Source organism: Neospora caninum, chromosome XII (genome assembly GCF_000208865.1).
Source record: "Neospora caninum Liverpool complete genome, chromosome XII".
In the NCBI taxonomy this organism is placed as follows: Eukaryota; Apicomplexa; class Conoidasida; order Eucoccidiorida; family Sarcocystidae; genus Neospora; species Neospora caninum.
The window spans coordinates 3,988,181-4,014,907 of NC_018398.1; the positions used below are offsets into that span (position 1 = coordinate 3,988,181).

Consider the following 26,727-nt stretch of genomic DNA (forward strand, 5'->3'; position numbering starts at 1 on the left):
GACGCGATCCGTCACGCGAGCCTCTCTCCGTCGCTCCGTCTCTCGCCCCCACGCACCCGCGTGCGGTGACAACTCGCGTAGAGCCTGCCCCACAGGGCTCCGCGCGGCGCAACAGGACCCGTGCGATCCCATGCCTCATCCCGCGCGCTGCCTCTTTCCGTTCGCGGCCCTCATCTCTCTCCCGGCTCTCGTCTCCCTAGTCCTAGCCCGAGAATCCGCTCACACCGGCCAACGAGGCGCTGATGGCCGCGGCCGCTGCCTTGGCAGCCTCCGCAGCGGCCAGCACTCCGGCCGGCAGGCTCTGTGCACCCTCTGTCCCGGCGCCTCCGTCTGCTCCTGGCCCTTCGGGCTGGGCCTCTTTCGCAGCCAGGAGGGCCTTCTGGGCGACCGCAGCCTTGGCGGCTTCCACCACTGAGGCCAGGCCGCCGCTGCGGCTTCCGACAGAGAAGCCGAAAGGCGAAGGCGCAAAGCCAGCCGAGCCGAGGGCGGGCCTTCCAGCGCCTCCAAGTTGCAGAGGAGACGGCAACGGCGTCCCCGCCAGGGCGTGGCCGCTGGCCCCCGGAAGTCCCCCGGGGACACCTGCCAGGCCTGGCATGGTCGGGGAAGCTTTCGGGCCCTGGGCCTGCGTCTCCATATCGCGCACCTTCTGGGCCTCCTCGCCCTTCTTCTTCGCAGCCATGGCCGCGGCCGCAAGCGCCGCCGCCGCCGCAGCTGCCGCTGCCGCAGCCGGGGACATGCCCGGGACACGACTGCTCTGGGTGAGGTACGACGACTGCGCGGGAGGCGCTGGGGGCGACGAGCTGGACGACCCGAGCTTCGACGCTGCGGCCTGCGCCGCCTGCTGAGCCGCTTCCAACATAGCTGCCGCCGCAGGGTTCTTTGCGGCCAGAGCGGACGACTGGAACGATCCAGCCCCCTGCCCCGAGCTGTCCCCGAACCCTTCCGAGCTGGGCCCTCCACTTGGAGGCGGCGGAGGCGGCGGCGGATGGGCTCCTGTCCCCATCCCAGGAGACATGCTTGGCGGCGGGGGCCCAGCCATGGCGACGCCCTGTCCGGCGTCGCCCTGAGGCGTCGGCGGCCCGCCGGGAGGCGGCGGCTGGGAGGCCATGAGCGGCTGACCTCCCCAGCCCATCAAGGGCGGCGGCGAGGGTTTGGGCGACGACGAAGATGAGAACGGAGACGGCGCGCCCGCCCCAGGCATGCCCATGCCTGGCGAGCCGTGCGAGTGAGGGGGCGGCGGCCTCTGGCCGCCGAGGTGGTGAGACATGCCGAAATTGCCGTCGGATCCCATGTAGCCAGTCGGGCCGCTGGTCCCGGGCATGCTTCCTGGCGGGCCTTGGCCTGGAGGCCGGACACCAGGAGACCCCATTGGCCCACAGAAGGCGCCTGGCCCTTGACCGGGGGCAGGCGGTCTCCCCATCCCAGGGCCCATGCCGTACATTGGCGCCGGCGGCGCGGCGCCCGGCGCGTGCGCCCCTGGCATCGCAGGCATCCCCCTGTCTCCTCCCATACCAAGAGGGCCCATCTGGGACTGCGGATGGGTCCCTGGCGGCGCCCCAGGCGGCGTCGGCAGAAGGTGAGGCGCGCGCCCAGCTGAGCCTGGCGGGCCGGGCGGCGGGGGGCCGACGCCCATCGGGTGAGGCCCCTGCGGCGCGTTTCCGGGCATCGGCGACCCCGCAGGCGGGTGCGGAGCGCCTGGAGCGCCCCAGGGCCCTGCGCCCGGCGGCGGCGGTTGGAGGAAAGGCACGCCGGGCCAGGGTGAGCCGCCAGGATGGGAGGGCGGCCCGCCCATGTTTTGTGGGGCCTGCATCATTGACTGGTTCTGCTGCTGAAGGAGCATCTGCCTGGCCTCCTGCTCCTTGGCGTACGCGGCGGCGGCTGCTGCTACGGGATCCAGTTCCTCCTCTTCCTTCTTTGCGCCCGACTCGTCCTTCTCTTTCGCAGCGGACCCGAGCTTCGGGGGCGCAGAAATCACGCCGACAGGCAGGTTCGCGGCGTCCTTCTTCGCGGCTTCGCCGGCCCCCGCCTCGGCAGCGCCTTCGGTCTCCTCGTCCTTTTGCGGGACGGTCGGGCTCCCCGGGGGCGCCGCGCCCGCGCCGGCAAACACCTGGGCCTGACCGGGGAACGGCGAACCGGCGACCGGGCCGCCTGCAGGGGGCACGCCGCCAGGGAACACGAAGGACGGCCGCGGCGGATGTGGGGGCCCCGGGAACAGCCCCGGTGTGCCGACTCCTACGGGGTGACCGATCGGCTGGCCCACGCCAGCGAGAGGAGGCGGATGCCCCAGCAAGGGTCCAGGGAGGCCATGGTGGGAAAGCATGGTGCCCGGCTGTTGAGGCGGGAAGAGGAGCCCAGGGTTGCCCCGAGCGTCTGCCGTCGCAGGCGGCCTCAAGAACAGCGGGTGACCGGGGGGCGCCGCGGGGCCTATTTTGGGTCCAGGGACAACGCCGACGGGAAGCAGTCCTTGTTGGCCCGCGCCTTCCGCGCCCCGATCTTTCTCGCCTTCCTTCTCAGCCCCGAGCCCGCCCAGGTGCTGCGGGTTGTGGCAGAAGGGACAGCAGACCTGCTCGAAAGGACACGCCCCCTGCAGGAACTGTTGACACGGGCGGCACACGCCTCGGGCGTGGAGCACGCGCGCAAAGTGCTGCTCACTCGTCGGGTCTGTGTGCACAGGGTCGTGGCAGTAGCCGCAGTTGTCGCTCTCTGGACAGCCGCCGTGGCCCGAGACGTGCGCCTTCGCGCAGGGCAAACACACGTTGCGGTCGTGCTCCCACTTCAAGTAGAAACTCGGACTCGAACGGTCGCCGTGTTGCGGGTGATGACAGAGGAGACACTGGACGCCCCACGCGCACGTCAGTCCTGGGACGAAGTGGTGCACGCAGGGGCGGCAAGTGCCTTGCTCGTGCTGCTCGCGAACCTTCTGCAGGCACGGCACGCCCGAGCCGTCCGCGTGCTGGCTCAGTCCTTGCTGGAGACGATCGACGCGGAAGCGGGGCAGGAAAAAAGCGTCCGGGGCGTACAGGCAGAAGAGAGAGACGCCCGCACAAGCAAAGGGAAACGGGCACACAAACACAACACACAGAGAGAGCAAGGCACATGAACAAGAAGCGGCGGGAGAAGGCGCAAAAACCGCAGCGTGCCAGACGTCTGACAGTCCCAGCGGGGTCGGGAGTCACGCAGAAGCGCCAGTGGAATGGTGTCTACGCGCGGAGACAAACAGAACGGACGCAGACAGCGCTGGACCCATTCGCGCGTTCCCGCGCCGCGACCAGGGGGGAGCTCCACAGCTCCAGTGCCTCCTCCAACCTTCTGTGGCAGTGTGAGGCGTGGTGGCTGTCGCCGAGTGTGTGCGGCCTTCCCTTCTTACCACGGCGAGAGAGAGATGAGAGGGATGATGACAGTACACACATCCCTGGTCGACTTTGTAGCATTGTCGTCCGGAGACATAGAACTTGCACGGCAAGCAGAGCCCTTTCTCGTGCTTCTTTTGTTGCGCAGCGTCCGCAAAAACAAAGGTTTCTGCCGCCCCCGCCGCGGGGTCGCCGGGCCGCAGAATAGCGGGGCCGCTCCCCTGCTCCCCCAGGGCGCCCTGGGCAGTCGGCGAGCAGAGACTGGAAGGCGAATGGAGACTGTGGGGCGGCGAGGCCAGCAGCGGAGCAGACGGGTCCTGAGCCGCAGGCTCCTCGTTCTTGGCAGGTTCAGCAGGCGACGCACGCTCGGGCGAAGGCTGCCGGCTCTGAATGCGTGACGGCATGTCCGCACGGTGGTCTTCGTGGTGGCAGTACAGACACGGCTGGTTCTTCTTCACAGCCGGACACTCCGCGTTCTTGGCAAAGTACTTCTTGCACGGGCGGCACCAGCCCTTCTCGTGCCGCTCCAGAGCGTATCTTTCCTGCTGCTCCTTCGAGTCCAGCTTCTTGGTCTCTTTCTTCTTGGCTTCGCCCTTGCCTTTCCCGTCGACCTTCGGCAAGTGGTCGCTGTGGTGGCAAAAGGGACACGTGTCCCCACGTCGGCACCGATCCTGCTTGTACTCCGAGCACGGGAGACACGTCCCAGCCAGATGCTGTTTGAGCACCATTGGCGACAGCGCTGCGTTCGCGTTGCCAGTCGACGGCTTCGCCTCTGCGCCTTTGCCCGGAGACAAAGACGCGGAACGCCCACGCAGACGCCCGTCCTCTCCGCATTTCTTCTGCGCAGCCGCAGCCGCGTCCACGCCGTCCGGTGACGCATGCAGCCCTGCAGAGGCTGACGGCGACAGGAGCGAAGCCGCCTCCAGTTCGGGCGCCTGAAGGGCCAGCGGCAGTGTCAGAGGGACGGGCAAAGAAACTTGACGCAAAAGAAACCGAAATCGCACCACCGGAACCCCGGCGAAAATCGCGATGGAGCCGTGATGAGAATGGACAGATCGCGCACGAGGACAAGACCGCCACGTCCCTGGGAAACGGAGCATTGTAGTAAAAGACAGAACGGTCTGACCCGAGACGAGACAAAGACATCGGCACTACGCCACATGGCCACCAGAAGCCGCGACGGCCCGTGCCAAAAAACACTCTTCCAAGTGCATGCAAGGGACGGCCGAGCCACGGACGGAACCTAACAACGGACGCGGAGCAACCTCGCTGAACCTCTCCGCTTTTCGCCAAACGCGAGACGGCGCTCAACCCCGCCCCTAGAATTCGGAGTCCACACGGCCGCTGTCTCTTACCTCAATGCCCGGTCTGTTGTACATTGGGTCGTGTTCTGCGTGGTGGCAGTATGGACAAGTCGAGATTCGAAAGCACTCGAGGCCCTTAATTATCTGCCGGCAGGGCGTGCATCTGCCGCGTTCATGGAGCCGCAGCATGGTTTTTTCTTGCGGATTCTGCTTGATGCTGCGTTCGCGTCTCTCGTTCGCCCCGAGGCGCCCAGGACTCCGGTCGCGCTCCGGTCTCCTCTCGCCGTACGGCCCGCTGCCTCTCTCGCGCCCGGGGCCGAAGGGCGACGGGCCCCTGGCCTTGTCGTGGAGGCGCTCGTCTCTGTCGTCGCCCCTGGCGCCTGCCTCGCGCCCCACCGACCGCCTCCGGCTCAGCGACCGCCGCCCGCCGGCCTTTCGACCGTCCCCCGCACTGTATCTTCGCTTCTCGCCCGGCGCGTCCTCACCCTCTCTCTCTCGGCGGTCGCTCTTCTCCGAGGGCGTCAGCGAGTGCGAGGCCCGAGACCGCGAACGACTCACCGACCCAGGTCCGAAACGGTGCGCCGGGTGCCTCCAGCCCCGCCGCGGCGAGCCGCCTCTTCGCTGCCAAAAACGCGACACGACAAAGGATCCAAAACCATGGAGCTGAAGCGCTCGCTCGCAAACGGTCAGACTGGCGTGCAACGGCTCGAGAAAAACCTCTCTACGCGGCGTAGCACAACCCAGGCACAGAGCGAAAGAGGAAAGGCAACGAACGCGGTGGGCGGAAACTCTGCGTACCAGACTTTGTGGATATAATGCTCAGCAGGAAACAGCGACGTGAAGGGCACTTTGTCAAAACGCGAGAAGCCGCACACTGAAACCGCTTCTCTTGCGCGCGCGGAAGAAGGCGCCCGTGTTGAAAAGAGCACAGTCGAAGGCGCGCGCACAGAGCAGCGGCTGTGGAAAAGACTTGACGACATGAAGACCACAGACAGAAACCGGGGAAAAACGCTTACCTTGGAATGCGGCGACGGCGACCTTCCTCGGCCGCCGTCCATGTAGTCTCGCGAAGGCATTCCTCCACGACCAGCTAACCGAATGGAGATGCCTGGCGTCGGGTGTTGCCCGCCGGGGCCCATAAAGCGGCGCGCACTTCCTGCTGGGGAGCGCGACCGCGGGCGAGGCGCGCCGAGAGTGCCGCCCGGGCCAGCCTTGGAATCGCGAGAGGTCTCCTCTGCCCCGGGAGGGGCCCTTCCGGCGCTGCGTCTCGCGCTTCGCCTGTCGGGAGACAGCGAGGCGCCTTTTTCGCCTTTCTCCTTCTCGGCAGTCTCCGCGCCACGTGCCGGCGACAACGAGGCGCGCGCCTTTCGGCCTTCTCGAGAAGCCGACCTACCGGCCTCCCGGCCCTTTCGCCCTGGCCCCTTGAGCGCGTCTTCGCCTTTCGTGGGGGACCGTGAAAGCGACCGACTCGGCCGCCCCCTGCGGCTGTCCCTCGCAAGGTTCTCGTCCCTTCTTCTTCTCTTTGGAGACCGCGAGTCGCTGATATCTCTGCCTCCTCCGCTGGGCCTCCCGCGGGGCGACAACCCCCGGCCGCTCCCCCGTAGATCTGACGCGCGAGGCGGCCCTCGGCGCTCGTCCTCCTCGAGCTCCTCGTCCCTTCTGTCTCCGCGACTGTGGGAGAAATCTGTTGGGAGAACCTCGACGCCACCTGGGAAGGGCCCGCCGTTCGCGCCCGGTCGGATGATCAAGGGGCGCGGCGGGGACCGGCGACACCGGCGCGGCGACGCTCCCCTGTCGCCCTTCGGGCCAGGCGGCGAGCGAGGACGGAGGATGCGAAACGAGGAAGAACCCGAAGGTGGCGGGTATCTGTCGCGGGCTGGAGAGTCCCCCCGTCCGGCCGAAGATCCACGGCGACGTGGGGGCAGCCGCGAGTCGCGCGAGTCCAGTCGGGGCGAGCCTTCACGGTCTCTCTCTTTCCTGGAGATGTCTTCGCGGCCCTCTCTCCCAGCACCGGTGCGATCGCCCACAAACACGTCCAGCCGGCAGTTCCTGAGCGACCGGCGATGGAGCTTGTACTGCGCACTCTCGGCTTGTTGCTGCGACTGGAGATAGACCACAGCGCGCGCGTCTACAGGGAAGAGCTCGATCATCTCTATCGGGACGCGGATGCCGCAACAGTCACGCAGAAGGTCCGCGATCTCCGACCTCGACGGCGAAGACGGCAGATTCTCAATGCGAAGACAGAACGCCGTCTGGCGGCGCCCAGCCACCGGCGACTGCGGAGTGCAGCGCTCCCGGTTTCGGTCATCTCGCTTGCGTTCTTCTCGCATCTCCTCTTCTTGGCTTTCTCCGCGGAGCTGGGTCCCAGCCTTTCCCTCCGAGGCCTCCCCCTCGCGCTCGGCTCGCCCGCGCGACGGCAGGGGAGGCGGTGGCAGCGGAAGGCGCCGAGGCGGTTTCCTTGTAGCATCACGGGGCGAGACACTCGACGGTTCGCCTTTTTCACTCTCTGGCGTCAGCGATGAAAGGCGTTCGCCCCGTGCCTTGGTTCTCTCCTCTTCTCGACTTGTGCTGCGACGGCCCGCCTTTCGGTCATGCACACTTCCACTTCTCTCTCGCTGCGCCAGGGGCGGACTGTCGCGGTGCCCCCGGTCCTCGCGTTCTTCGTCTCGCTCGTCTTTCCCTCCCCGCGCAGGCGACCGCCGCCCCCGCCCACCAGGGGAGTCGCTGCCGTCTCTCCTGTACTGTTGCGGGAGCGTGTCGGCGTCGCTGGAGGTTCTTCTGCGGTCAGGCGACCTCGGTCTCCTGTCGTCCTCTTTCTCCCCGTTAAATCGGCCTCTCTCGCCTTCCGGTCTCCGCGCCGAATCTGACGGGCTGCCTCCCCTCCATCTTCTCTCCTCGCGTGGAAGGTCTCCCTTCTCTCCCTCACCTCGGCCTCTCTCTTCTCCCTTTTGAGAAGAGTAGGTCGAGAGAACTGCCCGGTCTCCCCTGTCTCTGCCTCGCCCAGGGGAGCGACTGAATCTCCGTCTGTCTCTGTCTTCAAGGCAGGAAACGGCACCGCGGCGGGATCCCTGGCAATCCTCTCCGGTTTCACTCGAGCCGTCGTTCTTCGTCCTTTCTCGAGGCAGTCGGCGAGACTGCGAGGAATCTCTCTCATCCGCCTCCCGCTCTTCTCTCGCTCGTCCGCTCTCTCGGCCGTCGCGAACAAACGCGTCCTCCCGCCGGTCCTCATCCCGTTCTCTCGGTTCCCGTGCTAGCGGCTGCTCTCTTCTCCACCTGTCTTCTCCCTTGCCCCCCCGGCGCCTCCTTGCGTCCTCTTCGCGCCTGCTGTCGCCGTCCCCTCGGTAGCCAAAATGTGAGGAGCCTCCCTCTGCGTCGCCCTCCTCGTCTGGGCCTCTGCGGCCTTCTCGCGGACGCAGCTGCCGACCATCCCCACTGTTCTCTCGCGAGCGGCCTCGCTTCCACTCGTGCTCTTTCTTCGATCGATCCTCCTCCCTCTCCGCGCCTCTGTACGGCGAAGGGGACCTTCCGCTGAAACGGCGCTGGGGCCCGTAGAGCGGAGACGGCGCCGACCGCCGTTCGCGCGGCTCGGTCGCCCTCCTCTCGCTTCCGTCTTCACGGGAGTCTCTCTTCCCCGACCCGGACGGCGGGTGTCTGCTCGCCAGCCGCTCGTCCTCGTCGCGCTCCACCCCGTTCAGTCGGGTCTGTCCCCTTCCCGACCTCGCAGGAGACAAGCTCGTTCTGCCCCTCACGCCGGCACCGCGGCTGTGGAAGCTGTCTTCTTCGTCAACTCTGTGGCGAGACGACGAGCGACCGGCGGACTTCCTCTCCTCGTCCCGAGAGGCTCGCCTGGGCGATCCGCGCCGCCTGTCGAGCGACGGGTCCCGCACGTCCCCTCGGGGACTCCTGCGGCCCGGACTAAAGTCATCCATTCTTCGTGGGATCGCCAACCTCGGAAGAAGACGGCAGCAGTCACGCGTTGCTACGAACAAACAGGAGACAATCGTCAGAAAAGCAGAAAGGATGACGACACACACGAGGAAAGGAAGAAAAGACACAGGAGGCGCGATGAGGGGGGAGCCCTCACAGTTCCGAAGCTGTTTGCGAGACGAGTGTTCTGGAGACTGTGTGTTCGTGCGTGGGAAATACAACGGGCCAGGACGGATTCCCAGTGCAGTCGCAGACGCCTCCAGTCAGTGGGGAAGCAAGGTACAAGAAAGGCACAAATATCTAAAGGCACACGAGGACAAGACGACGCGAACGGAGGAAAGACACCTCGACTTCACCTCTGCAACGCCAACCCATGTGGAGCTTTTCCGTGATTCGACAAAGAACACAAATCCGCAAATGTCCGTTATTCTATAAAGATCACGTGGCTTCTCGTACTTTGAGATCATACTAACGGCCTGGTATGGAGTTGTCTGGGTGTGAAAGTTCCATCAAACCGAAAGCCGCTTGTAAGAAGATTAATCCAATAAAGTGAGATAGACATTTAGCATCCGCACCGGGGGAGACGGGACGAGGGGCACCAAGGTACAGAGCTCTCTCTTTTTGAGAGCGGAAAGACGGGAATCCTCGGTAAGGTATTTGGTAACACAGCGACGCTACCCAAAAACGGAGCCGAGATTCCAAAAGAACGACTATTAACGAGCAGACGTCGAGTGAGAGGTGTATATACAGCGCAAAGACGATGCCAAGAGAGAACAACGGGGCCAGATAAAAACGAAGAGTGGCGCACGCTTCCCACTTTTGTTCTCGAGGGCGCGCGACTATCACAACTGTTGCGCGAACTTCACATGGGCGAGCGAAAATCGAACCTTTACAACGACTGCCGTTCACAGCAGAACGTAATGGAGCAAAAAAACGTATTTCACGAAGCACGGACGAAAAAGCACCGCGAGCAACACACAAACGACAGCCAGAGCACAGGGGAAGTGGGGGAGGGGGGGGGTGGGGGGGGCGAGGACAGCCAGCCCCTGCGGTCGGCGGAAGTCTGTACCTTCGCAAAGCAAATGGAAGGGGAATTGCAATTCAAGTAAACGAGAGAGTGCGGTCAAAGCCGCTAGTGTATCTACGGCGTGCGTCTGCACAGACGACACGGTCTGAATCGAGCAAGCAAAACGCTGTCGTGGATGCACTGAGACGCACGCAGGCTTTTCTCTTCCACTCGAGACGAGCGGTGTGCTTGAAACGGAGGGGACATCCTCCACCGCCACGCAACCTCGTGGAAAACGCGCTTACCCAAAACGTCCCCGGAAATGATCGTCTTTCACTCTCTCCAGGTGCCGCTGTGAAAAACCGTCCAGACCGTGCACGCTTTCTTTTTGCCTTTCTGAGAGCTCGAGCAAGTCCACAGAGCGGCGGTAGCGAAAACCGGAGAGGGACGATGGTCAGAAGAACTGCTTCGACAAAAGACTCACAAAAAGCAAAAGCCAGCGTCGAAACGGACGGAAATGAGCAAGAGTGTTAGCGTAGTGAGTGCGGGATATACCGCAGAGTTGTTCGTATTCAAAGATGCGAGAGCTGCAAACGAGAAGAGGAAGCAGTTTTTCCTGAGAACTCGGGAAGGACATTCATAGCGCGTTCGCGCGACCAGAAAACGGCCAGGGATTTTGTTTGATAGAAGCAAAAGTTGTGGAAGCATTCATCCACGAAACCGCACGAAGGCAACACGGCCCCTCGAGTTGCTGCAGGCCGATCCACAGTCACTGCTCGTCACGCACGATGTGTTTCCTTTTACAAGCAGAAAAAAGAAGACCAATTGATCGCACAGGAATACGGGAGGTTCCCAAAGAAGCCGTAAGGGGATGGACCGTGTTTCGGTCACGAAAGATGATCACACTCAGGAGTTGGAGCACGCAAAAAGTTGGTGAGAGCGAACTGGTTTCGACTGGAATTGCCGCTGTTTGTCTGTGAGAAAAGGTATAAGACTGGATGTAAAGGCCCCATCTCGGCCGGCCTTCAAAGATATAAAGAATTTCTTGGCGCAACGGCGGAAAAGAATTGCGGACGAGTGTGCACGGGGAAAGGAAAGAGGAACAGCCCACAATTTTTTCCGCGGCTTTTCTCAATGCAAAGTGCAGCCCAACTTGAGCAGCAAGCGGCCGGAGGGGAGACGTCTCTGTTTTCGCTCTCCCCCCTGTCGCCCCCACTTTCATGGCACAACTTACCCGAAAAGGGGGGAAGGGTGCGAGGGGAAGGCAGGGAGCGCGGCGACTTGCGCTTGACAGATTTGAAAACAAAGTCGTGGGGTGAAACTAGCAATCGCAAGCGAGTGGTGGGCGGGGGGGGGCATGCTCGTCCGCGGTCGCTGACGGCGTACAACACTTGCACAGCACACAAGAGTCGAGAATCTCTACAGCGGAAGCGAGACTCGAAAATCTCTACAGTGGAAGATCTAAGGGGCGACGACGAGATGACGTGGCCACCAAAGGACCAGTATTTTTCGCCTGGTTCGCGCTCTGGGATTTTGAAGATGTGTGTTCGTTCTAGCAAGTCGGGCGTCGCCGTGCTGCCGTAGTCCTTTCAGGCAGTGCCGATACCGACGAAGCACTGAAGGCTGGCACCAGATGCGGTGGACACTCGAATCCTCTGGCCTGATCACCTTTAGGTCTAGGTCCTCTATAGAAACTGGTCACAGTTCGAATTATTTCTGCGGTGTCTTTTCCTCTTTTCTGCCACGTGGGGAACACTGTGGGGGGGGGGGGGGGGGGGGATAGACACCGCGCTACGTTTCCCCAGATAGAAAGCAGCGACCGAAAAGGTTTTGCCGTTTAAGCGAGAAATTCGCAGCTGCTAGAAAGGAACACTTGGTTCCATGCCTCTCTCACATGATTTCCTTACACATTCCTAGACACTGGATATATTCCCATCGTGCATGCTACGGCACAGCTTGACCCGGCAGCGGTCCTGTACTGACGGCCCGGTAAAATCTATCGCCAGTGCATATTTGTCCCCGTGGTTCTCCGCAGCAGGAGAGCATAGAAGCGTCGGCAGCGAGGTATTTTCGAAGCTTGCCTTTCCAGAAGCCTATTGTAACAAGTGCTGTGATCAGTAGACTGTGTCTCGAGTGTGCCTTCCTATCTCCGTGAAGAAGATGCAGGATCTCGCGTGTTTACCTCGGAATAAAAACGAGTATGTATGTATACATCTATATATACAGTCGCGTAGTGCCCCTTCCGTGTGCGTGTCCACATGTCACGAGATCGCGGTGAGGCGATTGCAGATGTCGAAGTGAGCCCCCGAGCATGGCGCGCGAACCGCTCGCGCCAGCGAAGTTGTCCAAGCTGACTCCGCTTTTTGTCAAGCCTTTGATTTCCTTTCACCAGTACTCTCATCCGACGCACACTCGATACACATGCTTTCTTCGAAGCATGACCGTACTAACTCTCTTCCTGGAGCCTGGACGCCCCGCGGAACAGTACGTGCTACTGAGGTGGCCATGTAAATTGATTACCTTTGTGAGACGTCGCCCCGAGGCAACGAACCCCAGTTCCGTCTATAGTACAACTGCAAGCCGCGTAGCGATACATGAACAGGGAAATTCACTTTCTTTGGGCGTCCCTGTACTTGTCACCGCATGTGTAAATCCTCGGCCAGAGATAGATACTACAAATATGCTTGTTCCTTTTCTTTCTTCTGTTTCTTCAGCGTTCACCCACTTAGATTAACGCTCTCACGTTAGACCCCGTAGTGACGCGTTCTCCCAAATCGCCATCGCCTGGTCAATCCATGGAGTGGACGAGGGGAAACGAAAGCTCGCCCTGTGTTGCTCCTACGAATGGTGAATTTACTCCAGGTGCAAAGAGGCGGGCATCCTCAGCCGGACGATAAACCATGTTGATAACGTCTGAACCTCATGGACGAACCATTCTGGAGATGCATCCGAGTTACCTGTGGTAGCCGAGAGCGACAAGGCAGTGGAAAGTGGTTTTGTCGTCTCCCGTCACTGGCCAAGTACGTTGTGTGCCTTCAGCTGCTTTGCGACGCGACGCTCCGCCAGCACCCCGTTGCCTGTAAGTCGTTCCCGACATCGATACTTCGCGCGGCTCTCGTGTAGACAGCGGCTCACTGCGAAGGTTTTGCGTGGGTCGCTTCAAAAGTGCAGTTTGCTTTGCAAATTCACCCTTCTGGTAATCCGAAGGGGTCGCAGTATTGTGTCTGGGGCAGCGGACGTCTTAGACACGTTGCAAGGCCTCATCGCTTTGCCGAACATGTACAACCGAACGCAGGGATTGCGATCACCCTTCTCAAAGGTCCACGCTGCGTTTGCTGGCAGGTTTCCTAGGTGGAAAGCGGCTTTCTAGCTCGATGCTATTGCCGAGAGGTGGTGACTTTAACAATCAGTGGATGTCCCCACTTCTAGAGGTGAAGACTACTGGACAATCAGGAGCGAGCGCGCTCGCTCGTGGCTACGAGAGTGGTAACAAAGTTAGGTGGGTGTTTCATTCCGCTTTATTTCGGTGCCTGTAGTGACGCACATTTTTTTCGTCTCAGGTTCGAAGAAATGAACTATACTAGAATTTGTGCCAGCGTTGCTGGTCTGTCATGTGAAGCCTCGCGTAATCATCAGGGGAAAATGGGACAGCAAGGAAGTTTTAACCTTCGAACGGGACGTGTAGTTTGTGTTGGACTTTTCGTGTGGATTGGCTGTCTGACACAGCTTTGTGTCGGCTCTAACCGGATTTCCACTCCGTCCGTCACAAACACACCTACTCATGGGAATCCGCTGGAAAGTGAACAAAACAATTTGCAAGTGCCCATCAAGGATTCGAGGGGAAATGAAGAAGAGGATGAATCAGCAGTCAAAAACCAAGTTGCAGAAGATGAAGCAAGACGCACATCCAGTATCGGGGTGGTTGGCGGGCAGACCTCTCAGGCACATGCTCCTAGCACTCTGAGTCTTCTGCGGAGTGGTGGGGGACATTTTGCGTTGTCGGCTGCACTGGTGCTTCTCAGCCGTTACGCGAAGCGGAGGTCCCAAGATGAATGGAATGAGTGGAGGGAAGAGAAACCTGCCATAGCATTCGCCACTGTAGCAGATGCATTACTGGTAGCCAGCGCCCTCGCTGCTATAAGGGGTGCTATGAATGTAGGAAAGGTTGTAACGCAAAGGCGAAAGGTCGAACAGCGGAACCATAAGGATCAAATCCGCCAAGTGGAGAAGCAGGTGAACGGGGACCACTTGGGAGGTGAGCTGTCTGTTACTAGGACCGCCGACGACATCTCATCTACGGTTGAAGAAGAATTTCCAGGCCGGACCAGCAGTGATCCGCGCGCCGCAACCCGTGAAGGACGAGGACGGACAGCCATGGCTGCTACAGCCTTGGTGGGGGCAGGATCTCTGGCTGGTGGTGCAGCTCTTTTGATGAACTTTCGTCGTTGGTTCAGGTCGTATCAGCAAATCGAGCACCAATCACGAATGCTTGTGGCTGCAGGACTTCTCTTTGGTGGTGCTCTTTTGTGTGCCTTCAAACTGTCGAAGCAGATCAAGGCGAAAATAGCTGTCGGAAAGAAGAAGAAAAACAGCAAGGCCTGACTCAAGGCGGTGCAATCTGTGGGCATCATACCACGTGCGGCCAAGCGTGCTGACGGCGACAAAGAACCGCGAAAGTGATTCGTTCGTTTCCGGGCAACCTCTCTCCCGTATGCTGCCGCCGCAGCTGGAAGAGAAGTTGCGCGCTGGCAGCTCCGTGTGCACGCCTTAAGATGGGGGGTCGCGCAGCACTTGTACTAAAACTGTGGTACTACATCGCGCTGCACTACATTACCTCTGGCATGGCTCCGTGGGGGCAGTTTGGTTTCGGGGCTCTTTAAGGACTCACGCCTCGGATCGGGGCCGGCGCGTGCGTCGGACCAAGACAGGGTGACACGGCTTTTCCCTTTCGGTTGGCAGCTATCACAGTAAGAATTGATGTACCTCTTGGTGTAGGGACTTCAAGCTTCGTGACTGCGTTGCTGCTTGCACATCAAGAAGAAAAGGTGGATACGTGGAACACGTGGACGGGACGGCGAAGCTGCCAAGCGCTGGCATTTGTGAGTCCCTGGTGAAAAACGTGTGCCACCCGCACACGTCCTAAGGGCATTTACGTCTGTGGTGCCGGTTCCCGTGGCACCGTACAGGATGGTCGGTTTCCAGCTGGGTGCACCCGTGACTACCGAGTTGTCGTGTTCCTCCGTCGGCTTCGTGTGAAGACGCAGTGCTCCAGTTCCGTGCCAACGAAACTTGAAGTGACCGGGGAATCACTTTTGTGGATGCTACTGTATTCTTCCGTAGGATAGAGGCCAGTTGCTTCTAGAGAATGGACGCAATGGGGATTAGCGACTCGCCCTCTGTGCGCAGCGAAATTGTGTGTAGCAGTAAATATTGACTGGGAGCCGAGTGGTACAGAGGCGCGGAGTCAAAGTGCAGGCACGTCGTGCAAATGCGTCTGGAGTGGGAGAAGCCAGTCACTTGTTCCAGTAAACCGAAATGAATATAATTGGGAATTCCACAGGGGGGGTTTGGAGGGGGGGGGGGGGGGTTGGACGGAGGTTTAGGGTTATCCAGACCGTCTCCACTTGCCGCGATGCGGACATTGAACTGCCCCGAAGTTTGCCGGAATCATCGTGCCAGATCCAAGGATCTTCAACGATATTCTTCTCTGCCAAACATGTTCAGTGGCCCAAGGAAAGCTCACCCTAAAAAAGTTCATTATAAAGCGCGAGTGCAGGGCCACTCTCAGGCAGGTGTTGCGACAGGACGACGAATACACACGACTGCGAGAAATCGTACCCGCGAAGATCGTTGCCACCGTAAGCCGGTTCTTCTTTTTGTCCTTTGCCGACTCCTCTCGGCTGCCTTTTTTTTGCGTCCCGAGAGTGCTTGGTTTTTTTTTGGCAAAGGGGAGCGGCTCCACATCCCTGCAGCTGTAGGAAAGGATCTCTATTTACACGCTTTGTAATAGAATGAAAACGGCGTTCTCCAGGGCGTGCCCCGAGACGTGCGACACATGCATACATAGCAGTGTGAGCAAGCGTCATACACCGCGGCGTTGGCGAAGTTGACAGACATTGAATGCATGACGTACTGACTCTGTTCCATTGTACGTGTCAATACTTTTTTTTCCTTGAAAGCGAAGCAGCTTCAAACGAAACGTGTGTGACGAACCAGAGGGCGACGCATCGTGCCCAAACCCTCTCACGAACGTTTGCCAGTGCCGTCAGTTTGCTGAATACATCAGCGTCCACCTACTCTTTTAAGCGCCAGAGTTCTTGCAGCATCTGAAGGGCTTGGATTCAAAATGGATTCGCACAAATATGTTGTATGATTCCTTTGACAGCGCACTCCTCGATTCAACGCACTCTTCACCGTTCCTGTGTTGACCACTTCGAGTCAACTGGTATTCACGTCAAAGGGCAATGGAAACGGGCAGTACTGGTGGTTCGTTCCTCGTCTCAGTGTTGCGCGACGAGCAGCGAGTCCCCTTCTTCCTCTCAGCCTTGTACTCACGAACCATGCTTTTGTTTTCCTGAGAGCAAACCTGCCAGGTGGTCCCGGCCGTGTCAGCGTGGATGGCAGTGACGTGACAAACCGAAAAGGCGTTTCTCACTACTCGCCACTTTCCTTCTACAGCCAGCACCTATGTACAGGCTGCGCCTTCCGAACACTTCGGACCGCTCAGGTGCTGTTGGAGCGCGGCACATCTCTTTGCCGATGTATTCCCAAGACTCCGCGTTCACTGCGTTTACAACGGGGGAGTACTACACCTTCCCTACAGTAAAATCCCAATGCGCCTCGGCGCTAAGCACAGCCGGCGAGACACCCTGTCACCTTGGTGGTGAATAAACGTGTAGCTCGCGCTTCCCACCCCGTCTGCGGAAGCTAACAAGTGCTGTGCATCAATCAATATTGGCCCCCTCACTCGCACGATGGAGAAACGAGGCTACTCGTTGGAATTTCCTATTTTCTCCAGTGCCTTCCTCACTTTTTCCCACTTTTCTCTTTCTTCCCGACGACCGGCAAGCTTTGGTTTGCTTGACTGGTTCTCCAGTCCCTAATTCCCCTCCCCCTCCGGGGTGTATATACGAACCGCCCCGCTCGTTCGTCGCCCGTGGAGCCGTCTGCGGGTGGTTGACGAGAGGGCGCCCCTCCTTGTTCATTCTCTGTCCCTCTCCGCTCATCCAGCACAACTCTCGAGCTGAAAACCGGCCGACCAATGACACGCACAGAGTCTCCTTCTATCCAGTCTGCAGCTCCCGGTGTCCTGACACCTGGGGGAGTTCCTGGGTTCCCTCCCATGCCGCGCTGTCCCAGATTCCCCTGGAGCTCTACGCCATTCTGGCCATCCGAGCCGGCCGGCGGCCTCCCGGTGGGAGCCGCACGGTCGCGAGCGTAGATGCTGGGAGCAGGACGCGCCCAGTAGGGAAGAGGGAGGCCAGGGGATCCGCCCCGAGCGCCCAGCGCGTTCACAGGACACCTGCCGCCATCGTCCTCGAACCTTTCGTCCCCAGAAGTGTCCCTTACACACTCTACACGCGTGAACGCCGGGGCAGCTTTGCCGGCCTCTCCAGCCTTCTGTCCCTCTGTGAAGGGAACGGCCCTTCGGCTCGGCTCCGGGAAGGCAGAGTACGCGCGGAGCCCGACGTGGTTGGGCTCGGGGCGCGAGACAGCACTGAGGGAAGATAGAGAGACGCCAGGCGACGCGACCCCGACCAACCAATTCGACGGCGCCTCTGTCTCGAGAGACGCAAGCGACCGATAGGCAGCTAGACGCTGTCGCATGTGGCGAGCTAACTGGTGTCGCTTCTCGATATCTCGGCGAGAGGGACAGATGCAGAAGGCCAGTGCCCACAGAAGAACAAAACTGACCATGCATCCACGGTCCAACCACCGCTGCCCGAGGGTCTGACTCTCGCACTTCCAACACTGCCAAAAAGCAACAAGAAGGGACAGCAGACAATCGCAGAAAAACGCGCAGATGTTCTAGGTGGAAGGAAGGAAAAGGCGATACAACCTGTGCAGAACGATGGAACGGACCCTGGCAACGAACGACGCGCCTTCACAGGCCGATGTGACACGGGTTCTGGAAGACACACGGCCTGCTTGTTCTCAGGATGCGAGAGATGATCGTCGCCGAGGCCTTTTTGCACAAAAACAGACGCTGATAATACGGCGTACACTATAAACGCGTCAATACAGCGTGGAACGGCAAACGCACCAGTGCACGGAATGATCTGGAGGACAGGGAGCAGAGCAAGGAGGGAGAAAGCGAAGGCGAGCGGTAGGGGTTGCGACAAACTAAAAACACCACAGATCGACGAACAGAAAAGAGCCGGCACGAGGGACACAGCCAGGTAGAGCAGGGAATCGAACGGATTCTCACCGTTGCTCTTGGGATATGGGCGCAGATCATCCATATGGCGGAGACCGTGAATCCGCCGGTGTATATAACGTCGACGAGCATTTGAAGGGGGAGCTGTCTCGCCTCCTGCCTCATCGCCTCCTTTTCTTCTTCACTCGTGCTCTCCTCACCGCCTCCGGTAGCCGCCTCGGTGTTTGTCCCTTCACGCTCTCCGAACCCCACTGTTGTGTCGCCGTCACAAGCGCCGTGGCCCCGCCTGTTATTCGCCGCATGCGCCGCAGAGCCTTCCTCTTCGCCTCTGACTCCTTCGTGTCTTTCGCCTGCCGCCTTCTCTGCAACGTCGAAGGCAGCCCGGGAGTTGCGTGAGAGCGTATCCACATTGATCACCGGTACTGAATTCTGCAGATGGCGGTTCAACGCGGTCGCGGCTAGTCCTCGGCAGAAAAGGAAATAGATGACGGTAATCTGAAGAAGAGAAGACGCCGGAGCAACCTAGCACCGTCACATGTTGGAAAACGACTTTGAAACCCTTAGGGACACATGCGGGACAGCAGTCCCAGTCGCCGCCTAGACAGAGACACTCAGAAACAACGAAAACCAGATTCAAGCACGCACCCCACTTTCCCCGCCAAAATGTCTATTTCTGATTTTCGATATTTCGTTCTCCTCTGCCGTTCCCCCTTTCTCGTATATTCAAACTTCCACCGCTTCCTCGCCTTCTGCCTTCCCCTGACTCTCAGAGTACGCCCCTGTCGGGACGTACCACGAACACAGGCATGGTGGCGGCGAGTGTTAGAAAGGCAGAATACGAATAGGGGATGACCAGAGTTCGAATTTCTCGAGCAACGGCTTCTGCTAGATCATCGCGTCCCTGCGCTCCGTGCCTTGGGTCACCATGCAACTCTCTGTCCAGCAAACTACACACACGGAAGCCGAAACACAAGCCGAAAATGAACAGAACCGGAAACGTCAGCAGACGTGGAAGAGGACAGCGAGCCGAACAACGATGAGACGTGCGGAACTCAGACTGCGAGATACAGGGAATGTGGAAGATGAGAGGAAGAAGTGCATGAACCGGGAAAGAACGGGGGAGCGAGAGGGAAAACTGGGGCACGGGAATTAACGGGGAGACAGTGAACAAGAGCAGAGTGACAAAAGAGAAAGGCAGTTGCAAGGGGAAAACGAAAACCGATCGGAAGGAACTCGGCGAAGCATTTTTGTGACCCGTCCCAGAAATGCTTCGCTGGAACGACTATCAAGCGAGGATATCGCAACCGAGGGTAGGAAATGTAAACACAGGCGTGGCGGCATTGCGCACGTGGCACGTATCGCCTTGCTTCTTCTCCGGTGTGCTTCTATGTGCTCCAATTCGACTTCTGGTGTCTGTGTTTGCTGCTAGTCGAGAAGTCTCGCCTTCTGACAGTGCGATAGCTCCTGCTGCGAAGGACTAAAACACACTCGAGTCGTCTCTTTCTTCCGTTTCGTTCCCTCTGCCGGAGCATCTTCCTCTCCCCCACTGCTTTGTTCGTTCCTCCTGTTGCTCGTCGTGAGAGCGTCTTGTGCCTTCTTTTCTTCCGCTTCCCTCTTGTGCCGCCACTGTCTTCGTCTCTCGTTTTCCATGCCTTCCACTTCGCCCTTACTTTCTGTCCGCTTTCAGGAGGCTGCCCACCCAGAAGACGAGGAAGGCCGCGATTTGACTGAGGATGAGAAGAATAAGGAGACCGATGATGAACACGTCGTGAGGCACGACATGCAGTCCGAGGCAGAAACACCTTGAGGACCCGGCCGTCCACTGCGCCGCAATTCCCCCGAGGCGTTCATGTAGACTTGCACAACTCTCTCTTCTGTGGCTCTGCTCCGAAGGGCGACCAGCCGCATTGCCGCCTTCATCTCCAGAACGGGAGGTCGGAAAACAAAGCCTCCAGCGCGACACAGGCCGCGACCGCCGCGGGGACAGACTTCTCCGCTCCGCCGACGGATCTGAGGGCGGCGAGGAGACAGACGCGCCTGACGCTTCGTCGTGACTTGAGAGCCGAGCCATCTTGACAACGGCAACACGCCATCGGCGCGGCGCCGCTGCCGTCGAAAAGAAAAAGACAACTGACAGGCGCGCGCGCGGCAAAAAACACAACAAGGGGAAAAGGCAATGCCGACCGAGAAGGGAAACCGCAAAAACGGTGACCACCGGTCCAAGGTGAGACGAAAAGGCGGCCTGGCTACACAGAAAGTTGGACTCAGTTGCAGCAGTTGCAGGGTGAATCACTGAAGATTTGAAGGACAGGGGAAACTTGGCAAGCAGTGCAGTTTTGCTATTGAAGAAACCAGGAGGAGATCGGCACAGGACACAGCGGCGCTCTTTTCCAGTGAAGGTACACCTCACCACAAATAGACTTGTCCTGCTGACGCGGGCGGCAAGAACAGCCACCGCAGGCGCTGTCAACCGCTGCTCGCCACTTAGGGGAGGGGAAACTTGGAGCAAAAATGCCCCTGCCTTGGCTGAAGATGGAAGAAATGAATCCGGGCACACAGACGGAAAGAGAGAAGGGGAGGCGTGTGCATGTGCAACCGCGCGCTGGACACAACGCAAAGCCGAAGGTTATGCGGCTCGGGTTCTTCACCCCAAAACGATGGCGGGTTCAACGAAAAGAGCGAGCGAAAAAAGACAGATGTGACGCAGAGAAACAACAGACCCAGGCCGGCCTGGACTACAAAAACACGCCGGTTCCCTGTAACACGGCGACCGCGTACGGGCCAGGGGGAGATTTCGCGAGAGAGGGGAGAAAAAGGGGGTTGAGAGCGAGTAGCCGAACATCATTAGAAAAGTGAAGGGGATACCCCCGAAGATCGCCAGAGGGAGGAGAAAGGGAAAAGGTGACGACAAAGTGCTGTACACAGAGTCGAGGCAAGGCACCAATCCTTGCTCCTCTAACGGCGCTTGAGGCGCTACCTTGGTCCCGCGAACAGCCCATGAGGCATCACTGGCCTACACGAAGGAAGTCGTTTGTGTCCTGCAAAGGAGAAGAGCCGACATTCTGGTCTGATCGGACGTGGTCGGCGGTCCCCTGTTGCCCTGAACCCTGAAAGAGCCGCGTGTCACCAGACGGTGACCGCCTACTGTATCCGCGAGAAAACGTGGCACCACAGGGAAGAACGGAGATAAATGGAGCCGATCCAGCTAGCAAGAACGCGAAACACAAAGAACGGAGGCGGAAGTGGGCAAAAATTGCCGAAAGATTTTTCTGTTGCCTCACTATGTGGAGACGTAACAGGCCCGCCCTGCCTCCCAAATAACAGCGCGAGCGACAGCACCTTGTCCGCCTAGTTGGGCAAGGTCTGGAAGATTGCAGAAGGAAATGTGTGAATACATGTGAAAAAGCTATGACACACGGCCACTGCGCTGTTCTTCTGTCCCCCCACCTGTCTCTGAGGTTTCACCCCCGATCCTCACAGCCAAAAAGTCGGTCTTATCGGAAACAACAACGCGCGATCAGCTGTGCAAACAAGGGCAGACCTCGTCGCGCCAGTGTAGGCTCGAGCGACACCACTTTTCCGCGTGCAGATATGTGCAAGTAAAGCGTCGCAGCCCCGAAGCACCAAGAGGGAGAACAGCCAGACTTTCTCGGAGAAAGGGAGTGGAGAAAAAGAAGGTGCTGCTAATTGCCGACAGAAAGTGTCTAGTGTATCCCCCCTCAGGACTCGCACTCCGTTGCAGAATCTTACACTCTGTCCACCCTGTGTAGCGCTCCGACTATATACGCGTTCGAAAAAGGATCAGTCTCCGCCGGCGCTCTTTGCGCCGACAAGTCTTCAGCATGCGCAGTGCTCCGGCGACTGGACGGGGGCAAACGAGAAACGAGAGGCGAAGGGACGGAAGAGGAGGGGAACAAGTTCAGGCCGAAAACCACACGCATGAAGGAACGGTAACACGGTCGAAAAAATAACCAAGGAGGATTCGAGATTCATCAAAGCAGACACACTCCCCTGACACCTATAGAACCGTAACGCGGGGTTCAGTGTGCAGCCACTGTTTCCAATTTGTATCTTTTCCCGCGGTTCTCCGCTGGGGTTTCGTGTTGTTTCTGTGTTACATTCGCCATCCGTCGCTCCATTCTCTCTCTGATTTTTCACTGCCATCACTTCCCGTTTTCTCCCTGTCTCTGCTCCGCCTCTGTCTCCGCCAGCCGGCCGTTACCGGACTCGAGGTTTCTTGCTTTTGCGCAAAGATCTCCGCCTTTTTACCCTTTACATTTTTGTTCGGCATCTCTTTTTCGTTTCTTCGAGGGCGCCCGGACCGATTTTTGTCTCCGCATCCGCTTGTTTCTCCCTCGCTTTCCAGTCATGGCGACGCCCGCAACTCAGGATGGCGCTCCGACGAACGGTACGCCACGACCAAGGCGAAAGGGATGTGCTTGCCGTTCTTTACGGAATGGGTAAATGGGTACAGGTGCTTACGTCTTGAATCTCTGCAACAAGGAACCTGGAAGGCAAAGGGATGTCGGCTTGGAAATAAAGGCACAATCTTCCCCCTACTGTGCCGCCTGTCTCTGGGTCAGCCGTGGTGGTCTCGCAGCCGCCACCGTCACCCTTTCTCTCTGCTTAAAAAGAAGGCTACAAACTTAACGGCGGAACATACTGTGTATGAAAGCGTGGATTCGAGGCGTCGATAGGGCACCCACGTCTATTTTGTGCTTACTTCGTATATGCATCCACATTTCCGGAATATTTTTGTACACGCTTGTGCCTTCCCTACAACGGTATGCCAGCTAGGTCGGCATACTTTTTAGGGCCGCGGGGGGGGGGGGGGGGGGGCCACCAGGCGCCTCGAAGCCGACGGCTCAGTTCACCTGCAACGGACTTTGTGAGACGGGGAGCGAGAGAGGGACAACATGGAACGGGATTTCTCTTGGTGTCTGCAGCTGATGTGAGTCATTCTTTCTTTGCTTCCTCGCCTCATGGTCCTTTCTGTTTCCTCCTGAACATCTTTTCGTCGCCTTCAGGAGGTGCGCCCAAGCCAAGCTTCGGCATGCGTCTGCGGAACTTTGGACGTCAGGCCATCAAGGGACCGAGTGTCCCTCACTCCATCCTCTTTGGTGTCGGAGCAGGTGGGGCTTTCAGAGAGCGTCTTCCGGCTTGCCACATGAACTTCTCCGAGTAGAGAACTCCGAATCTCTGGTTGGGATTCTCATACCTCTCTGTGCTCTGCTCGTCAGTCCGCGCCTACAGATATCCACCGTAGTTATCCACTTGTCTATTTCAAGTACCGGCTGCGGCCCCTTGGCCGTCTCTCTATATCCCCCTCTCTGTGTGCGCTCCGCTTGCTGTCTTTTCAGGTTTCTGCGCCTACGCAGGATACTACCTGTACCGCGCTGTGCGCCTGAGTTTGTTCGATACAGAGAGCGTCGCTCTCCAGTCCCGTCTTCGCTATGCAGAGAAGCAAAAACTGTTTCAGCAAGAATTAGATCGCGAGTTGGCGGCTGGGCACATCGCCAGTCTCGTCGCAGAGTACGACCCCGTCGCCACCCGCCTCCCGTTCCAGCCTATGTAAGAATCGAGATCGATTTTCAGATGCAGCGTCCCACGAGTAAATAAGAAAGAAGACCGAAAACTGCTCCAGATGCAGAGCATACGGAAGCTCTCTGCTGCACAGAAGCGGCAAGACGACAACGGAGGGACGGACGACTTTTGGTCCAGCGTGATACCACTTCATGCCGACGTGCCAAAGAACGCCACGTCCTCCCTCTAATTTCGTAGCTGTGTAAGACGTAAGCAGTTTTCTTTTAGAAGACAGCCGGAGGGCTGTGTGGCAGAACAAGGCTGCAAGAGAAAGAAGAAATGCCTGCCGATGTATGCGCGTGAAAATGAATATGAGAATCTGAATGGTGTGCCGTGCACGGTTCCTTCGAGGAACCTAAATAGAGTGGCGCCAGCGGGTTCGGCCGTGCTGTCCAGAACTCTGTTCCCGCAGAGACGCTCACGTCGTTCGTGATTCTGCATGTGCATTCTCTTTCCCTGCTGCAGGCAAGATCGATACCGAGTGTGAAGGAGGCAGCGTGGCTGCTTTTTCGTGCGCCCTGTGACGGCTATTGTAGCAACCGCCTCACTCCAGGACTTGGCGATTCATCCTTGTTCCCGTTCACTGCAAGGAAGTTGCAGTGTCTTGGGTGCCGGCCCCTACTCGTGTGCCGCAACAATTTATATTCGGTGTTGCGTGGAACAGAACTAAGATTCGGAGGCTGCGAGGAACCCGTTCAATATCGTCATGGTACCGCAACCCTCTTTCGTGTGGTAAAGTGCCGATCCGACACGAACATTCGCATCTCAGTGGCCAGAACGGAATTCCGTGATTCTCGGCGGCCTCGGATGGACGCCTGTCTCTCCGAAATTTGAAGGCACCCCCGGGTTGCCGCTGTTTTATATCGGCGGCACATGTGGGTGACGCCGAACCGGAAGTTTGCCTCAGCTTGGTAATAAATCGTCGTACACATGTCTAGTTCGACAGAAACGAAAGCATGTGCACATTCCTGCCGAAAGTATCGTGTCCCTCTAATTGGTACACAATCGCACTCCTCTTGAGCCATACAAACGGCCGGGTACAGAAATGCACCAAACCCAGCTGCGCGGTGCGTGCATCAAAGAACACCCACAAATTTTGGCTGTGTGACTTTCACCCTTTTACCCTGAGAGCTAATTCCAAGGACGAAAATACGAGGACACAGAACTCTGTGCACGGCGGCACGAATAGGCAGCCGGATCTTCGCAAAAAATCAATGCACGCAGACTGCCCCTGGAAACAAGTCGGGTTGTATCACTGGAGACGCGGCGGTGTTCCACATGCACACAGGAGCGGAGTTTTCACAGCCTCTCTCCTAGCGAAAACAACGTCCACGGTGAAGTCACTAGTTTATGGATCTGTATACAGAGTTAACTGATCACCCACCCCCCTCCTGTCGGAACAGTCTTTCCTTGGCTGCCTCTCGCTGCTGCTTGGCAGCGATTGCGTGTGCCTTCCTGATTTTCTTAAGCCACATCCAGCCTCCTGTGACGAGGGTTCCCGCCGAGGCGACCGCTAACGCCGTGGATATGAGGCCGAGGCGCGCGGCGTTTTCCCTACTCGTACTCAGCTGACGGTGTGCGGCTTCCCTCTTTAGGTGACGACTCAACCCATACAGAATCGAGGCACTGCTCAGGGCCGTCCCCCCTGCTAAACCAGCCTTCATGATTCCCTGTTGTACGGCAGCTTTGCGACGAATATGCCTCTGGACCACCGACACATCGTCGTCAACAACACCATTGGTAACAGGTAGCGAGCCAGTAGAGGTTTGGAGGCTGACAGACAAGTCTTCACTCCGCCGGTCGCGCTCAGGCCATGCCTCCATGTCTGGTCTGTCGGTTATTTGAGAACGGCCCTCTGACAAACCCTCATATGTTGTTTGATGAGGCGTTGGAGGCGGAGTTTGCGATGAGTGCAACGCTGCCGATCTCTCTGCGCGTCGTCGCAGAGGTGACAGGTCAAACGCGTTTCCCTCTACTATGCTGCTTCGCTTCCTCCCAGCAACATTCTCGCCTGCGTAGAGTTCACCTTTCCGAAGATCCACGCTCCGAAAAAACCGCTGCGTTGCTGTGCCAAGAGGAGGTTTGGGAGACGGCCGCACTTTTCCAACGTCATAGCTGTTACTGTGATAAACAGAAGAAGCTGCATCTGATGATACCACCAGAAGGCAATACGCGCAAACTGCGACAACAGTTAGTATCCTAGCTATGCTCTCCCGACCTCCGGGCGCTGTCATTGCCATGACAAAAAAGCGACATCTCTCTCAACCGGATTTCCAGGCCTTGGGACAAAAACGCAGGCGCCATTTGAATTCACATACAACCGGAGATATCGTGTGGGGGTCCGGGGCGACGAAAGTGTCCCACGTTGAACCATAAGCGGGACGCGACAATCCTCGCGTCTCTCTAGCACGGAGAGCGCCTGGCCCCGAGCCGCACCGTACAAGACTGGGGGGAGGACATGCGGATTGGCGTGCGTAAATTGCACGTTTGGGCAGAAACGGGAGCTCGTGCGGCGGCGGATGACCCCACCAGCATCGAGGATTTAGGAGGCATGTATTTCAGTGTGTCTCAAAACAGCAACAGAGAGAGCTGACGAAATACGAGGTTCAGGGGTGGTGTGCGGCAGTGACTCGTTTTCTAGCCAGCATTCTCATGCGAGCTACGTAGGCGCAAGCAAGTGTAGCTTTTTCCCTGCAGTTCGCGTTCTTGCAGAAAATGATGAGTGGATGCTTCGTGTTTCGTCGGGTGATGGGTGCTCAACGAGAGTGTAATCGCTCACGATTGAAAACGTGCCGATTATAGAGTATGGTGTAAGGCGCATGAATCACCAGGGGGAACGGCCAGTAATTCGTTTTTCGTGAGCGATGGTATATTGTCTTCTTTCGTTCAGGAATTCGGTTGATCGGAGCGGGAAATGACTGCTCGTGGCCCCAGTACACACCAGAAGACGCTCTCACGTTGAGCAACGCTTTAGTGTAGTTCGGGCGTGCTTTCATTCGGATCGCTTTTCCTGATCGATGGCGTGCCCAGCTCTCGCACGCCTGTGACGCGGTTACTGGAGACAGCGCTGACTAATAGGAGCGTTTTACGCTGTCCCTGTGTGGCGACTGCGGTGTGACGCTAAGAGAAATTTGTAACATGAAGAACCAGAGGGCGGTCCACATGGCTACTCACGCTTGA

At 58.6% G+C, this 26,727-nt stretch overlaps 4 protein-coding genes across 4 annotated transcripts; 1 reads left to right on the forward strand and 3 right to left on the reverse strand.

Moving 5' to 3' along the window:
* Positions 1 to 202: 202 nt before the first annotated feature.
* Positions 203 to 8,583, reverse strand: NCLIV_065290 (conserved hypothetical protein; the record flags this gene model as incomplete). Its single annotated transcript, XM_003886080.1, has 4 exons — positions 203 to 2,968; positions 3,368 to 4,285; positions 4,706 to 5,275; positions 5,671 to 8,583. The coding sequence occupies 4 exons, from the start codon at positions 8,581 to 8,583 to the stop codon at positions 203 to 205; spliced, it is 7,167 nt and encodes a 2,388-aa protein (XP_003886129.1).
* A 7,810-nt stretch (positions 8,584 to 16,393) lies between these two features.
* On the reverse strand, positions 16,394 to 20,035 carry NCLIV_065300 (conserved hypothetical protein; the record flags this gene model as incomplete). Its single annotated transcript, XM_003886081.1, has 5 exons — positions 16,394 to 16,433; positions 16,723 to 17,558; positions 18,016 to 18,459; positions 18,758 to 18,911; positions 19,635 to 20,035. 5 exons carry the CDS (start codon positions 20,033 to 20,035, stop codon positions 16,394 to 16,396), a joined length of 1,875 nt encoding a protein of 624 aa, XP_003886130.1.
* A 2,297-nt stretch (positions 20,036 to 22,332) lies between these two features.
* NCLIV_065310 (conserved hypothetical protein) lies at positions 22,333 to 24,034 on the forward strand (the record flags this gene model as incomplete). Its single annotated transcript, XM_003886082.1, has 4 exons — positions 22,333 to 22,372; positions 22,992 to 23,096; positions 23,325 to 23,535; positions 24,013 to 24,034. The coding sequence occupies 4 exons, from the start codon at positions 22,333 to 22,335 to the stop codon at positions 24,032 to 24,034; spliced, it is 378 nt and encodes a 125-aa protein (XP_003886131.1).
* An 889-nt stretch (positions 24,035 to 24,923) lies between these two features.
* NCLIV_065320 (conserved hypothetical protein) lies at positions 24,924 to 25,781 on the reverse strand (the record flags this gene model as incomplete). Its single annotated transcript, XM_003886083.1, has 1 exon — positions 24,924 to 25,781. One exon carries the CDS (start codon positions 25,779 to 25,781, stop codon positions 24,924 to 24,926), a length of 858 nt encoding a protein of 285 aa, XP_003886132.1.
* Positions 25,782 to 26,727: the final 946 nt, after the last annotated feature.